The sequence below is a fragment of the Malus sylvestris genome, chromosome 2, assembly GCF_916048215.2.
Source record: "Malus sylvestris chromosome 2, drMalSylv7.2, whole genome shotgun sequence".
Lineage (NCBI taxonomy): Eukaryota > Viridiplantae > Streptophyta > Magnoliopsida > Rosales > Rosaceae > Malus > Malus sylvestris.
The window spans coordinates 27,956,628-27,970,680 of NC_062261.1; the positions used below are offsets into that span (position 1 = coordinate 27,956,628).

At 37.5% G+C, this 14,053-nt stretch overlaps 1 protein-coding gene and 1 pseudogene across 1 annotated transcript; one reads left to right on the forward strand and one right to left on the reverse strand.

Moving 5' to 3' along the window:
• Nucleotides 1-583: 583 nt before the first annotated feature.
• Nucleotides 584-4,163, forward strand: LOC126600121 (replication factor C subunit 3-like; annotated as a pseudogene).
• Nucleotides 4,164-4,702: 539 nt separating this feature from the next.
• Nucleotides 4,703-13,743, reverse strand: LOC126600111 (protein transport protein SEC23-like). Its single transcript, XM_050266659.1, has 11 exons — nt 12,699-13,743; nt 11,521-11,682; nt 10,329-10,471; nt 9,307-9,382; nt 9,053-9,228; nt 8,877-8,958; nt 8,252-8,329; nt 6,643-6,804; nt 6,265-6,528; nt 5,333-5,437; nt 4,703-4,985 (listed from the first exon to the last, which is right to left on the reverse strand). Exons 1-11 carry the CDS (start codon nt 13,593-13,595, stop codon nt 4,845-4,847), a joined length of 2,286 nt encoding a protein of 761 aa, XP_050122616.1. The 5' UTR covers nt 13,596-13,743; the 3' UTR covers nt 4,703-4,844.
• Nucleotides 13,744-14,053: the final 310 nt, after the last annotated feature.

Here is a 14,053-nt window from a genome sequence, read left to right on the forward strand (position 1 = left end):
AATTAAACCAATAAAATATGCCGCATTTTATAGTTTAAAAGGAAAAAAAAATTGTGTTGATAATTACTCTGATAATTAAGTTTCTCTTTTTTGTTTGCAGAAATTAAAAATATAAATAATTGTCTGGCATGTTCAAAGCATATAAGCTCCCAAGCAAGAAGAAATCAAAGCCAGATTTACAAATTTGGCAGCACATGTTAAAGCACATCTCACATTGGTCATATAAGATTTTTGAGAGACGGGTGAACCATTAACACTAATCTTAACGCTGATACTACTCTTAACCAACTGAATTACAAGCCACTTACGATCAAATTAACAATAGAACTATTCAATACAAGAGGAAGTTTAACTTCATGAAATTTCCGATGTGATACATGACCCCATACTATTAAAATTTCTCTATGAGTCCTAGACACATAGTATATTCCATATCGGCCGGCTGCTGCATGTTTTATAGACTCAAAATATAGTTTATCAGGCCATGAAGATATCGTTTTTCTTCGTTAAATTCATAGAAACCTCTTCGGAATCTCCGTCATAAAAAACGAAAACCGAAACTCCAATTCTCGCAATCATCATAATGTCATCCGATACGAAACAATTGAAGTCTGCCGCACAATGCCAAGCCCGTCAATCATCTCCCGCTCTTCGTCCTTCCCACGGCTCAAAAAAGCATGGCCTTCGCAGTACACTCTCCCGGAAAACCTCCCTCCTGCGAACCACTCTGCATGCACAGCTCCTGCGTCGAAGATCACTTCTGCCAAGCTTTCCTGGAGAAGGAAGTTCAGAAAACTTATCAGGAAGAGACGAAATTTGAACTTCACAGAGCAAAGCCTCGAGGCTCACAATAACACGCACATTGTGAAAGATGTGATCAAGCTTCACAAGAGAGTAGGGCAAGTTAGTCTTCAAGACTATTATAACTTTGAGACTGATGAGGAGAGAAGCTCAAAATATAGTCCCTATTACATTAGGGGACTCACGTATCCGAACTTCATTGTCCCTAAGCATCCAATTAGTACTCCCGGCCGCGAAAGCCATACCTCTCATGGTTCTTGGAAATCAATCTCCACCTTCTTTTCGGGGTTCAAAATGCGAGAGTGGGGCTCTTGCATTGGTTCGAAAAGCAAGAGCAACAAGCTTAGGCCGGAAATGTACACCGCAATGAAACCTGTCAAACCACCTGTAGTTAACTCCTCATCATCGACAATTACAGAGCTTTCTTTGGTGGAGGAGGAGAGCAGAGAGAGGAAGAAGGTCAGGACGAGTAGCAACGAATCTAACAAAGAGAAGCCACTGAGGAAGAGAGTGCGATCAGGAGGAGCAGCAGCTGCTGATGCTGATGCTGATGCGCCGAGAAATGATCAAATTAAGGTGATGAGTGATGCCGAGAAGGAGTATGCATGGGCAAACAAGTACCAGCCTCTGTGCTTAGAAGATTTCATATGCAATAGAGACAAAGCAACTCAGCTGCAGGCTTTGGTATGCATGTACATCAACAACTCTTCTTTTTTTATTTTATGCACTTCTTTTATCTTATCAACTACTCAAATTAATTTGTGCATTGAAATTAAAAATACAGGCCAAAGAAGGAGGATGTGGACATTTCATATTTGAAGGACCGCCGGGGGTGGGGAAGAGAACGATGATCTGGGCTATGCTTCGAGAGGCTTTTGGACGCGACACAATACATGTAAGTAGATATGATTCACTATGTTTCTCGTTGATTTATTTGCAGCTTTTATTCATGTCAATCTTCTAATTTTTTTCTTTGAAATATATTATCAGGCCAGAGAAGAGTTCAAGGCATTCAACCTCAAGGTAATTTACTTTATCCTCAATATTTACTTGATCAATTAATTTCACCAACATTTATATTAGTACATATAACATTCTTGTGTGGATTTAGGGGTTCATAATCACAAATGACAATTAGTCTGTAGTTAATCATTCTGTGCTGCATGATATAACAAAACATGGACCGTTTACTTGATTTTTCTTCTTTGTATCTTTCTTCTCATAGGGTGAAATGGTAGGTAGTATAGAAGTACATGTAAAGCAATCTCCTCAACATGTAGAAGTGAATCTCTCTGAACTGAAGGGCTATGAAAAGCATGTGATTGTCGAACTCATGAAGGAAACACAGGACAATACGCTGAACAAATCTATGCCGTGCAGCCTTGACAACTGCCGAGGTATATATATTTAGATTAAAATCAGTACAAATTGATTTACTTCTGAAACTAAGCTAAGTAAATAAGTGCAGGAATAAAGCCCTTGCCTATTTTTGTACATATATACATGTTTGTGCAGCAATAATATTATACGAGGCAGACAAGCTATCAACCGATGCCCTGCTGTATATAAAGTGGCTTTTAGAAAGGTATAAAGGTCGTAATAAGATCTTCTTCTGCTGCTCTGATGTCTCAAAGCTTCAGGCAATCAAATCGCTTTGCACTGTCTTTGAGCTTTCACCTCCTTCGAAGAATGAGGTGGGAAACTAGTAAATCGTAACAAGGGGTACATAATTATGTGTTTCCTGAATTTAATATGTTTCGGTTTGCTGTTTTCCAAAGAGTTTGATCATGTAGTTTACTTTCTGCATTTTCAGATTGTTGAAGTTCTAAAATTCATATCTAAAAAAGAAGGCATAGATTTGCCACATGAATTGGCTGAAAGGTTTGCCCAAAATTCTAAGAATAATATCCGTCTAGCCATTCGTTCATTCGAGGCTACTTGGAAGAAAAGGTAATTAATAAGGAAAAAAATAGTTTCCGTCAACTGTTTTTGCTACTCATATTAATTTACGTGTTCTTGGTGTGCTCTGAAACGGTGTACATGCAGCTATCCCTTTAAAGAAGATCAAGTAATTTTAACAGGTTGGGAAGATAATATTGCAGATATTGCTAAGAATATGATTGAAGAGCAAAGCCCAAAACAGTACGCTCCTTTGAATTGTTGGCTATATATTTTGTTCTTAGTACAAATTATTCTGTAGTAAGAGTACACTATACAATATGTGCCTCGGAAAACTCAGTATGCCTTGTTCTCAAATTTCCGAGACACATATTATTGTATGAGCCGGTTATATACAAGTTTATAAACTCCCCCTCATGATATTTGGTGAATCTCACATCCTGTGTTTTGAGATGGCGGTACAAAAGTTCTTCTGCGCAAATGGAGCTTAGCCCAGTTTAACTGTAGAAAAGATTCGAATTAAGATAAACTTTGCAACTTCTGCAAATTGAAATGATCTGCATCTTTTGGCAGGCTATATATAATCCGCGGAAAGCTTCAGAATCTTATAGTTCATGGCGTATCTCCCGAATTCATTTTCAAAGTAAGCACATTGTTGCCCTTATATTAGATGTCAGTAATTTAAGTAATAATACTATGAAGCAAATTTGTTCTAATTCTTATGCAGTCCCTAGTAGCAGAGCTGAAGAAGTATGTGGACGGCAGCCTGCAGGATCGAGTTGACAGCATGTACGATGAATACAATGTACGAAACTTACAAACCTTACGGGCCAAATTGTTTTGATAGGTGTTAAATAATGAACTACTAATGTCACCAAAATATGGTTTTCTCTTGAATCATGCAGAGGAACGACGAAAATATGTTTGAGAGTGACAAAGCACTGGCACTCAGTCGGCACGATCACGGGGAAACGGGTAAAAGGCCCGCCGAACAATCTATAAAGCACGTTCAGCAGTTCTTGAGAATTGAAGGTAAAACAACTGTTGGAAAGTTAATATAATCTCATGAACTGGTTTGATTTGTGTTATGTATGTAGATGCACGGAAATGTTGTATTGTCATATTGTGTGGCAACATAAGATGCTTATATTACTAGACTACGAATCTGGATCATTGATTGGGATGATTTAGATTTGAATGTGTGGTTCAGATTCATAGTCTGACAACATAAGTCTGGCAAGAGAACGTTGCCCTGTAAGCGCATTATGTGTATATAACACAAGCATTGCAATGTCCATCACTATTGCAATCTAAAGATTTGCCACTTCTTATACATAAGTTTATTTTCATTCTCTCCCAGAGTTTATAGCGAAGTTCATGAGCTGCTATAAGGGTTGCTTAGATACCAAATCTTTACCCGGTCAAGATCCAACGTAAGGAGGCTTCTTATTGTCAGCCAAACAACTCGCAAAGGAATTACGTACCCTAAAATTTCAGCTGGAAACCAGTGGTTTTCTTGTAAACTTGAGATCATGGCTTAAACTATTATGGAGTAGTGTGGAAATCAATAAGGTGTAATATGACAAAAATGTTTGTCAACAACATTTTGAAGTAAAAATAATGTTTTATTAAGCAGTGTATATTAGTACCAGCTAGATATTCTCGGACGTATTGTAACACGAAAATAACATTACATTTTGCTTTGGCCATGCATCAAGGATGATAAGGGTCACTCAAGGTCAAAATTTGTAGGACACGTAAAATCGTTACATAATTAGCAATGCCAAACACAACACTTGGCCAAACCATCGTGACGTAGAAATTCCGGCTCAACGTCATTGATCAGTTCCATAACAAATACCGGCACACCACTCTGTCGCGGCAGGCATGGATATGAGAAAAAGAGCTGTTCGTAGAGGAAATCGAATTCCCAACGCGTTCGGAGAAACCGTTGGTAATTGGTTTTACAACAAGGTATTGGATTTGATGAAATACATATGAATTATTATGAGAATAGAAGCATAACAAGCTTCCGTATATTATAGAGCCCAAACCAAATCAAAATTTAAATTAATTCGTATGCCTTACTGTACAAGCAATTGAGAAAACAAATGATACAAAACCGCAGGATACCTTCTTGTGTATTATTGAACTGCTAATCTCTGGAGATGATCCAAGAAGACCTCAAAACTGACATCGTCGGTAAAGATCACATCCCCTCCCGGAAGTGGAGCTTCGTTGTTATAAGTCGCAGAAGGATTCAACTTTGCCAAAAGAAAACGGGCCTGTGTAATTACATAAAGGAAGGGGGATCAGTGACGCCAAACGAGTATCTAATGAAAAACAGGTTCGTTCTTTTTTTCCTATTGACTCGTGCCAAAACAAGGAATGATGACAACAGATTCAAACCAAGAATACCCTGGAGTAACGTACCAAAATACCAATGCCAGAAATATAATTCCTCTCTATAAATCATCAAAGAAAAAGAGGCATGGTCCGTAAAAAAATAACACCATGACAATACCTGGGCCAACTCATACGTTAAAGACGATTGTAATGCCAATGCATTTTTACCACAGAATTACAGGTTTTTTTGTTTAACGTCCATACTACAAGATGGCATCAGAATTACCTGAGAACCATGCTGATCGCAAATCACCAGGCGGGGTACTGGAAATCTTTCCTTGATAATTTGATCTCCATCATCACGAGGAGCTTGTAACAATTGAGCAAATGCCTGGAAGCATAGATCTGTTTTAGTAGACGTAATATTTTGAAGAAGTTTTCTAGCATTGAACCTTCTACTTTTATCAGAATTAAAAGCAACAGTTTCCTTCAAGGATCTTTATTTGTTTGAACTTTGGAGTAAAAGAAACAGAACAAAATAAAACTGAATCTGGCTGATTTTTTTATCGATTAAAACGAATAAGGGCCATATACAAGGACAATGGATAATCCATTGAGCCAAAGGCAAATTTTGAATCCAATATAGGATTGCCCTATGCAAATATGAGTTACTTATGAGACTCAGTGAGGTAGATGAGTAGGTCTGATTGTCCATGATAAGCACCAAAACTTGATAGTTGCATGGAGTTTTCGCTTTTACCGCAGAAAAAGACGTAATAAATTATAGTATTACTTTGCACAATTAAGTAGTCATAAGTCAAAGGCAGTTAAAAAAATTGTTACATTATACCATAAATAATCAAGAGCTTTTAGTGCTAATAGTTACACATATACAGATCAGTCTACTATCTTAAGGCAGGGTCATCTCTAACCCAAGGGAGTGGCTTTAGTAACAAGTTGCAATGTTTTACTCTGTTTTCATCCAGTATAATTCTTTATATAAAATTAATCAGGAATCATGCAAGAGAACAAGGCATCTAATGTTTGATCTGCGGGATGTCTAGATGCAGCCTTCATTATATTTTATATCACGATAAAGGTAAACTTAGTCGTGAAGGAAATGATCTTTTAGATTCACTTTTTTAGACTTGAAACATAGATGCAAGGCAAAGACAAGCTGTTCAGATCAACTTTAACTTGAAGACGGCAAAACATTACCTGATGTTCTGGCAGATCCTGATATCCAGCTTTCCGCCATTGAGCAATGGTTGAACCATGAAAAATAACAACAGTAAAGTAGGCGTCTAAAAGCAGAATCCTATCTGCTGCAATGGCAGCGACGTCAAGGAGTGCTGGTTCTGGGCCTGAATGAAATGAATATGAAATCAACGAAGGCTGAAGCATCACAACTGAGTTGGTAACATTTTCTCGATTGAGGATCATTCTGAAGTATGCTGTTTCATCTGGGCTGTTGTTAAAAACCTGCAACACAAGTTAAATTGACGTTAATCACAATATCTATACAATAGATACAACGATAAGAACAATGCTGAAATTAGAAGTAATGTGACATACACATAGAGGTATAGTATATACCTGCACAAATTGAGAACGTCGTAAATGAAACATAAATTGAGGGAAGATTGAAAACCGTGGAGATAAACTGAAAGAAGAGGGACTGTCCTTTTGGTAATCTCCAAACCGAGAACACATGTGTATCAATGATTTATCCAACCATCTTATAGGGTCAAACTCTGCCTGGATATTTCATGAAATGACAAAAGATTAGTGAAGCAATCAGTCATATTTTACAAAATAAACACACATGTTATAAAACATCAAGAGTGCTGAAAATCACTTCTCATGAAAGCAACCCAAAACGTATTGATTAAAAGGATATGACTCTTTTGCGATTTTACCACATCAAATATGCATAACAAATAAAGTACTATATAGCATGGTTGTATTGGGCACTGATGTATGTCTCTGTTCATTTCCATTGCCAGTCACCTTGTCGCACTAGAGTTTGGATAGAGTTTGGAGAACAACTATTCAAAAGCTCAAATGGAAAAGATTACATAAGGAAAATTATCATGTGATGTATGCTTTCTTTTGGTTTTCTTATATAGAGTATTCTTTATATGAGAATGATTCTTCACAGAGTGATGTGTGGATAATAGATGTATAGCAATTGTCTATATTAACTTCACACAGAAATTTGACATCGCCACAAGTCATAAGCACAATAATCCACTACAATTAGGACTACAAAGTGATCAGCTAAAAATTCCATTATTTGTTACATCTTCCACTGTATGTTTTTGGTCTTTGACACAACATTTTACCATTCAGCTACAGCCATTGGATTTAAAAATAAAAATGATACTGAAACTAAGAGTGAAAATGTCTATGGTTCATTGTTTTTTTTTTTTCTGAGAGTAAGCATCCCAATCTCTAAATCTAGACCTTGTCAGCATGAGTGATTGCTGTTTCATTTCCTTTGCATGTCATGCACATGTACACGCAGCATATCATATAGGCTTTAATAAATTACGCTTTTTGAAACTTCAGTATCTATTGATTAATAAATAACAGAGATAAACGAAAGCTTCATTTAAATGTCCTGTGATGAATTATCTTAAAACTAAAGAAACTGCTTCAAAGAAGAATAGAGTGATGAATTGATGTATTCTTTATGGGATTTGGAACTCCATCTGTAGTTTCAACCTCCCCAGGATGAGGCAGACTTGAAAAACAACCTATAGGAACTTTAACCCAAAAGGAAATAAATTTTCTTGCATAAACATTTCTCAGCCCTGTATAAGTTCAAAGAAATATGCCTAGGAGGCTTTCAGGTTCCAGAGCGAGAACAGACAAGAATTTTGTTCTTCAACATTCAAATAAGCTCCATTACCCATGAATCATGTTCAAATTTTCTTCTTTCTCTAACTTTTGTACTTGCGCATATTCGGTTTTACCCTTGTTTTGTTTGTTGGAGTGTCTGTCAGTGAGCATATATATGTGAGAGAAACAGATAAAGAGGAGATGGAAAAATGGAAGTGGCAATTCAAATTTTTTTGGGGGTCAATGTCACCATTTCCAATTAGGAAATTTACAAAAGACAATCTAATAAGATTTGTTATCAACAAATTTGGGTTTCAACACCTGAGACAAGTGTATAGAACCATGTAATCATAAAGATTACCTCAGTTTCCATTTTGAAAGAAACTAGGCGTGCCATGACTACAGCAGCTGCTTCTTGGTCAAATCCAGCAATCAACTCCTATTGTATAAACCAGTAGCTTCAGATTACAATTTAAAAGAAAAGAAAATGATACTTGAGGAAGTAAAACCAAATTCATGAAGCTGCAGTAACTAGTATGTAATCCCCCACGGCATCAATACTATTCCAAATCTATAACAAACTATTATCTTACCCTTATAATCAATGAAAAGTCAAAAACTAAAGTCATGAAACTAAAAGGAGCAAGAGAGAGAGAGAGAGAGAGTTGCATATATTGTTTTTGAAGCAGTTTAACAATGAAAGAAGAATTTCCTCTAAATTATGACAAGGAGCAAAACGCCCATAAGTCCAACCCCATAGTCTCTTTTGAATCAAAGGTTTTACTTATCAAAGAAATATGGACATCAAATTCAAATAGAATATACTTAAACATTGCAATTTGCAAGTGGTTGTGAAGGTTCAGTAAAAGCAAAGTTTTCCATGATGAAATACCCTCATTATATCAGACACATTATTTAATATTTTTCTTTGCAAGAAGAAAAGAAAATGCATCATATATTGAGGACAGGGAGTACAGAAAACTTGCCTGAAGGCTTCCAGGTCCAGCAACCCATCTTCTCGATAGGGTCGTAACACGGAGTCTCATTTGACCACTACTATGCTGATAACTGTCGCAAAATATCTACAATCAGTAAACATATTTCCTTCTATACGAGGCACAAACAAAAATAATAGCTCAAAGTCTGAGCAAGGAGTTCATACTAAGTAAGAAACTGGAAGTAAAACTGATTGCTAGTCGGTTGAACAGTAGCATCAGGGATTTCCTTCTTAACAATTTCAAATATTAGACATAAAGATGTCGCTTTGTCAAGGCCACACATCTTCCATGCACTAGTGCTCCCCTGACCAACAACCGTGTCCGAGCACAAAGGACCTTTCTGCGCAAGGTCACCAGTATAAGGTTTAAGAACATGACCAGCTAAAAAGAGAGATCAACAAAATACTGTTGATTATACCTTCTCAAGAGATGCACAAGGACCAATAATGCCCTGAACTTTGACATCTTTTGAGCAGTTTATCTCAAATATACCACTGCATCAAAGATAAAAAATCAGAATGCCAGTAAAGATTTGTCACAAATTTAAACATCTACATAACATAGAAACGACGAAAATTATTTTCAGTGTTATGTCCACCGCACCTCGGCACAATATAAGCCACTCTTTTAAGGAGCAAATTATTTGAAAAATTACTGGAGTTAATGCCACGTTATCAACAAATGTGTTATAACTAAAACTAATTCATTTTCTTTTCAGAACAATAAAAACATTTAACCTTGTCACAAATAAAAGAAAAAACTAAACTGCAAAAGCATTCCTAAATTATTGATCTGAAACTATGCTCAACAACAAAGTCACCACACTAGACTAGAAAGTACCTGACAAAATAGTATCTGTATCATTCCACCGATATATAAGCATATTATTAATAGTAAAACAAACGGGTGAAGATATATTTAGCAGCTGTGCAAGATGTACAGAAAAAGAAGACATCATGTTGCAAGGCATATACACAGCCTCATATATTACATTCTAAGAAAGCATAGGTACAAAGAAACCACAAAAAACTTCAATAAGAAAAAATTATCATAGATAAGTTTGCTTCGCAACTGCAAAAAATATTTTGGGAATACGAAGGCCCCAATTGGGGTTGAGAAAGTTCTAATATGTTCACCTTTAGTATCACCTTTGAACTACACCTCTGGTTTTGTTCTTTCATTAAAAACTCTCTTTTTTTCAAGTGAATGAAACTTACTTCCTAAAAGACTTACAAAAAAGAAGAGTACGTTTTCAATTTTCACAAATCAATAACATATACATGTCAAGAAAGCCAAAGTATAACATAAACACAAAGGACATTCCAAAAGTTTACAAGCAAGAAGCACAAGTTTTCTAAATCTACTGGGAAAAGTTCATAATGAAATTTGAAAATAAACAGCAGCAATTTCCCATTTTGAGATTGACCAAGGAAACCGTACTTTGATGATAAACCAAGCTCATAATCACCCGACTTAAAAACACGTCTGAGTGAGTCCTTAAACACCGAATGGCCAAAACTTTCAGCAAGTACAACTAGTCCTCCAGTTCTTTCAACTGCAATTTTAAGTTCTGCGATCCCCACCTGAAAGGGGAAACAGCATGCAAAAGAAACAAGAAATAATTTTAAATGAACATAAAACGCCAACAAATAAGAAACCTTCAATTTAATCTGTGGAACCCAAGTGTATAAGCTTAAGAAGCTTAATAAATTGTTTAACAGCAATTCTTTTGGGATTAGGACTAGTCTCCAACATATAGAATCCTTCCCCTACATATCAATTAACTATAACATATTACCTACCCCCTCCGAAAAGAAAAAGTAACATAAATAGATGTCCTACGCATGTTAAACATTTTCTGTTACATATTATTGTATTGGAATAAAGATTTATAACAGGCAAATTAAATGTCCAAACCCCAAAGATTACTATAGTTGGCAAAGATTAAAAAGAAAAATATTTAGTAACATTGGAGGTTCTATCTTGTTCCTGAGATAGGGTAGTTGGAGGATAGACAACTTGGACAAATGAAATGTTGCCATCTTTCGTAAGTGGTAGTGGAGATTCCTATTAAAAGAATTCTCTTTGGGATAGTTTTCTTAAAAGAAAATATCTACTTAGTGGAACTCTAATATTATGGTTAAAGGGTCTAGTCAAGGACATTGGAAACATATTTCAAAGGGTACCTTTCCCCTCTCCATTATCTTCATGCAATGATGGGGAGTGTAGAAGATTAGTGAGACTGGTGGTAGGAGAGCCTCTTTTCTATGCATCCTATCCGCATCTTTACGGGCTATCTAACTCTCATAACATATCAATGGAAAATGTATGCTTCTTCTCTTATCCAATAAGTTCGAAATTTCATTTTGTAGAATTTGAAAGACTTTGAGGTTAGCGAGGTTTAATCTTTACTCTTCTTTTATTAAAGTAGTTCATTACAAGTTGTTAAACCATATAGAATACGTTGGAAACTTGAATCCTTGGGGCTTTTCTTGCAATTCTTCTTTTTTAAAATTGGTATGAATACATAAAAATAAAGAAATGTATGGACTGATTCAAGATGAAGGAAAAGAAACACAGTACTTGGATAATCATCCCTACAAAAAAAAGTAGAGACAAACTTGAAAATCACCTGGTCAAGGGCGCAAGCAAAAAGATCAAGAACATGTCCTTGGTTTACAAGCTGCCTTGAGAGTCCCTCATAGAACTTCACGGCTTTATGGAAGTGTGTGGCAGAATCTTTATCTAGGTCCTTGTGAGAACGAATGGGTTCAGATAGGTTTTTCGACACAATCTACAAAAGATCGCAAGCAGAAAAATCAGTGTAACAAATTAGTAATTAAAAAGGTAAAGTATAATTGCCATCACATGCTATGGCAAAAGAAACATCATGCACTACATGGTTAAACTACCTAATAATTACCATCACAACCATTTAAATTAAAATTTGGAGGAAAATAATTAAAAATCAAGAAACTTTGAAAACAAAGCATATAGAAGAGGCATCCCATATATGAATAAATTGTCAACAGTTATGGTAGTGGCATACTGGCCATAGGTTTAACAATCACATGGTACTTTTAGACCATATCCATGAAAGAAAGGGGAGGGCGAGGGGTGAGCAGTTGGAAAACGCAAGTCAAGGTAGTTCCACTTGTAGTCAAGCACAGAACGTTCACAGGGCTAAATGTGAAAAAGATAAGGACACCCTTAGCCCCACTTTCATTGGCCGTGTATGTTGAGCAAAACAGCCAATTACACAAGCCAAAATGCGATATTACACACATATTACTGAAAAAGCTTTACAATTTTCCATCCAACCCTAAGCATTTGAACGTACTTTGAGAAAAACAACCATTTGCATAAGCCAAAATGTCAGAAAACACATATAGCCAAAAAGGAATTATAAACTGCCAATGTTCAATAACTAAGCATTTGCATTAGCCCGTTTTGTTTGTCTTTTCATTCTCTAATCTCTTAATCGCAATGACCCCTTTAAGGAAAGCAGTAAAAAAGTAACACCGAAGGACCAAAAAGCGAGATAAGAAGACAAAGAAACAATTTAGGTAAATCCCAAGTAGCAGTACCGCTGCCCAAGAAGTTCCTTAGGAAGCAAACCATATAAAATCGACCACAACCTTCCAACCAACTACCAACCAGGGATAAAATCTCTATCTTCTAAGTTTTGGTAAACTTATCAATTCTTGTTAACAGTGATCTTTGCCGCAAAAAACATATTAGTATCAAACAAGGAGACTCTATTATCTTAAGTTTCGGTGCCAACAAAAATAGATAGTTAAGAATCCTTACAGCACCCATGCCTTCTGTGGAAGGCCCGCCAATAAATGCCATAATCCGAGCCCCAGAACCGGGCACGCAAGCTCCCAACAAGCTGGCCGCAATGCTAAGGGCAGTGCTGGTGCATCGGGTGGCCCTCTGATCTGCGGGCACTGGCCAAGGGTCCTTCTGCAACTCCTCCAACACCGAATTAAGTGCAAACTCACAATCCGAAGCGGGCAGCAAAAATCTGGCAATGCTCTCGGTGCTAAATCCGTCCCGGTGCCCAGCAATGACCCCAGTAGCCGGTTTCGGCTTCTTGAGAAAGAAACTAATCTGTTCAAGCAACTGCTCCTTGTTGACGTCCTTGGATCCTTTGAAAATGTAAGTTTTGGGGACACCGGAGAAACCCAATTCGTGGACATGAACGAAGGTCCCGAAAGTGATGAGCCCCACGAGAGAGTAGTCCGGGAGGAGACCCAGAGCCTGAGACAGAGCGGACTTGAGGAACGACAGCTCCTCCTCGATCATGCAGGTATCGACGACGAAAATGAAGACCGGAGGCGTGGTGGGTTTCTCGAGCGACGAGTCGTATTCGATGGTTGTGTACTGGGGGAAGAGCTCGGCCGGGAGGTTCTCATCAGAGATGGAGGCGTAGTGGGGAGGGAAGTGGTTGCGGGTGAAGCAGAAAGGGCAGATCCAGATCTTGGCGGCGTAATCGACGGTGGAGAATGGGTTGAGGACGGAGCGGCAGGTACGGCAGCGGAGGGCAGCGTAGGGGAGGACGGGCATGGAGGGGAATGGCTTGATTGGAGTGTAGATGGCGGAGACTGGGACTACGCTGTTGGTGGACTCTTGCTTCGTGCCTGGGATTACGTTCCATGGCATTCGAACCCCGTCTTGGGATTCGAGGTCCAGAAATTCACTCATTGTTTTCTGCAATTCAGGATTTGCAGTGGATTGCAGGGAGTGTGAGAGTGGAATTCTGGGTTCGTTTTGTCAGTGGAGGGAGAGGACCTGATGAGAGTGCGTTTGTCGACGGAGAGATAGGGGGAGAAGAATGGATGGGCCAATGTTAGAGGATCATGAAGCCAGTTGGTCTTTTTGGACTTGATTTCCCATTTGGACTGACAAATATAATAAGCCCAATTTGTTCGGCTTAAATTATTTCATTTCCATACTAAACAAAACTCACTTTGTCTTCTAGAGCTGAAAAAACGTTACATAACTTCTTAGGGTGCGTTTGTTGTACTGATTATTTTAGACTAGACTAGTCTGAGGTACAAAGCTGAACTGGCTTAGAATAAACTAGCTTACACTAACTTAGCGAAGTGTTTGGTATAGTGTCGGACTAAAAAGTAAGATATAAACAAACTATAATATTATAT

Bases quoted from the DNA above. Each gene is read 5' to 3' on its own strand.
- LOC126600111 (XM_050266659.1), bottom strand. From the start codon at position 13,595: ATGAGTGAATTTCTGGACCTCGAATCCCAAGACGGGGTTCGAATGCCA. The intron at 5,438-6,264 runs GTAATGTTTTGC...CTATGCTTCCAG, and splicing joins AGGATCTGCCAGAACATCAG to GCATTTGCTCAATTGTTACA. The intron at 4,986-5,332 runs GTAATTCTGATG...GTAATTACACAG, and splicing joins GCGATCAGCATGGTTCTCAG to GCCCGTTTTCTTTTGGCAAA.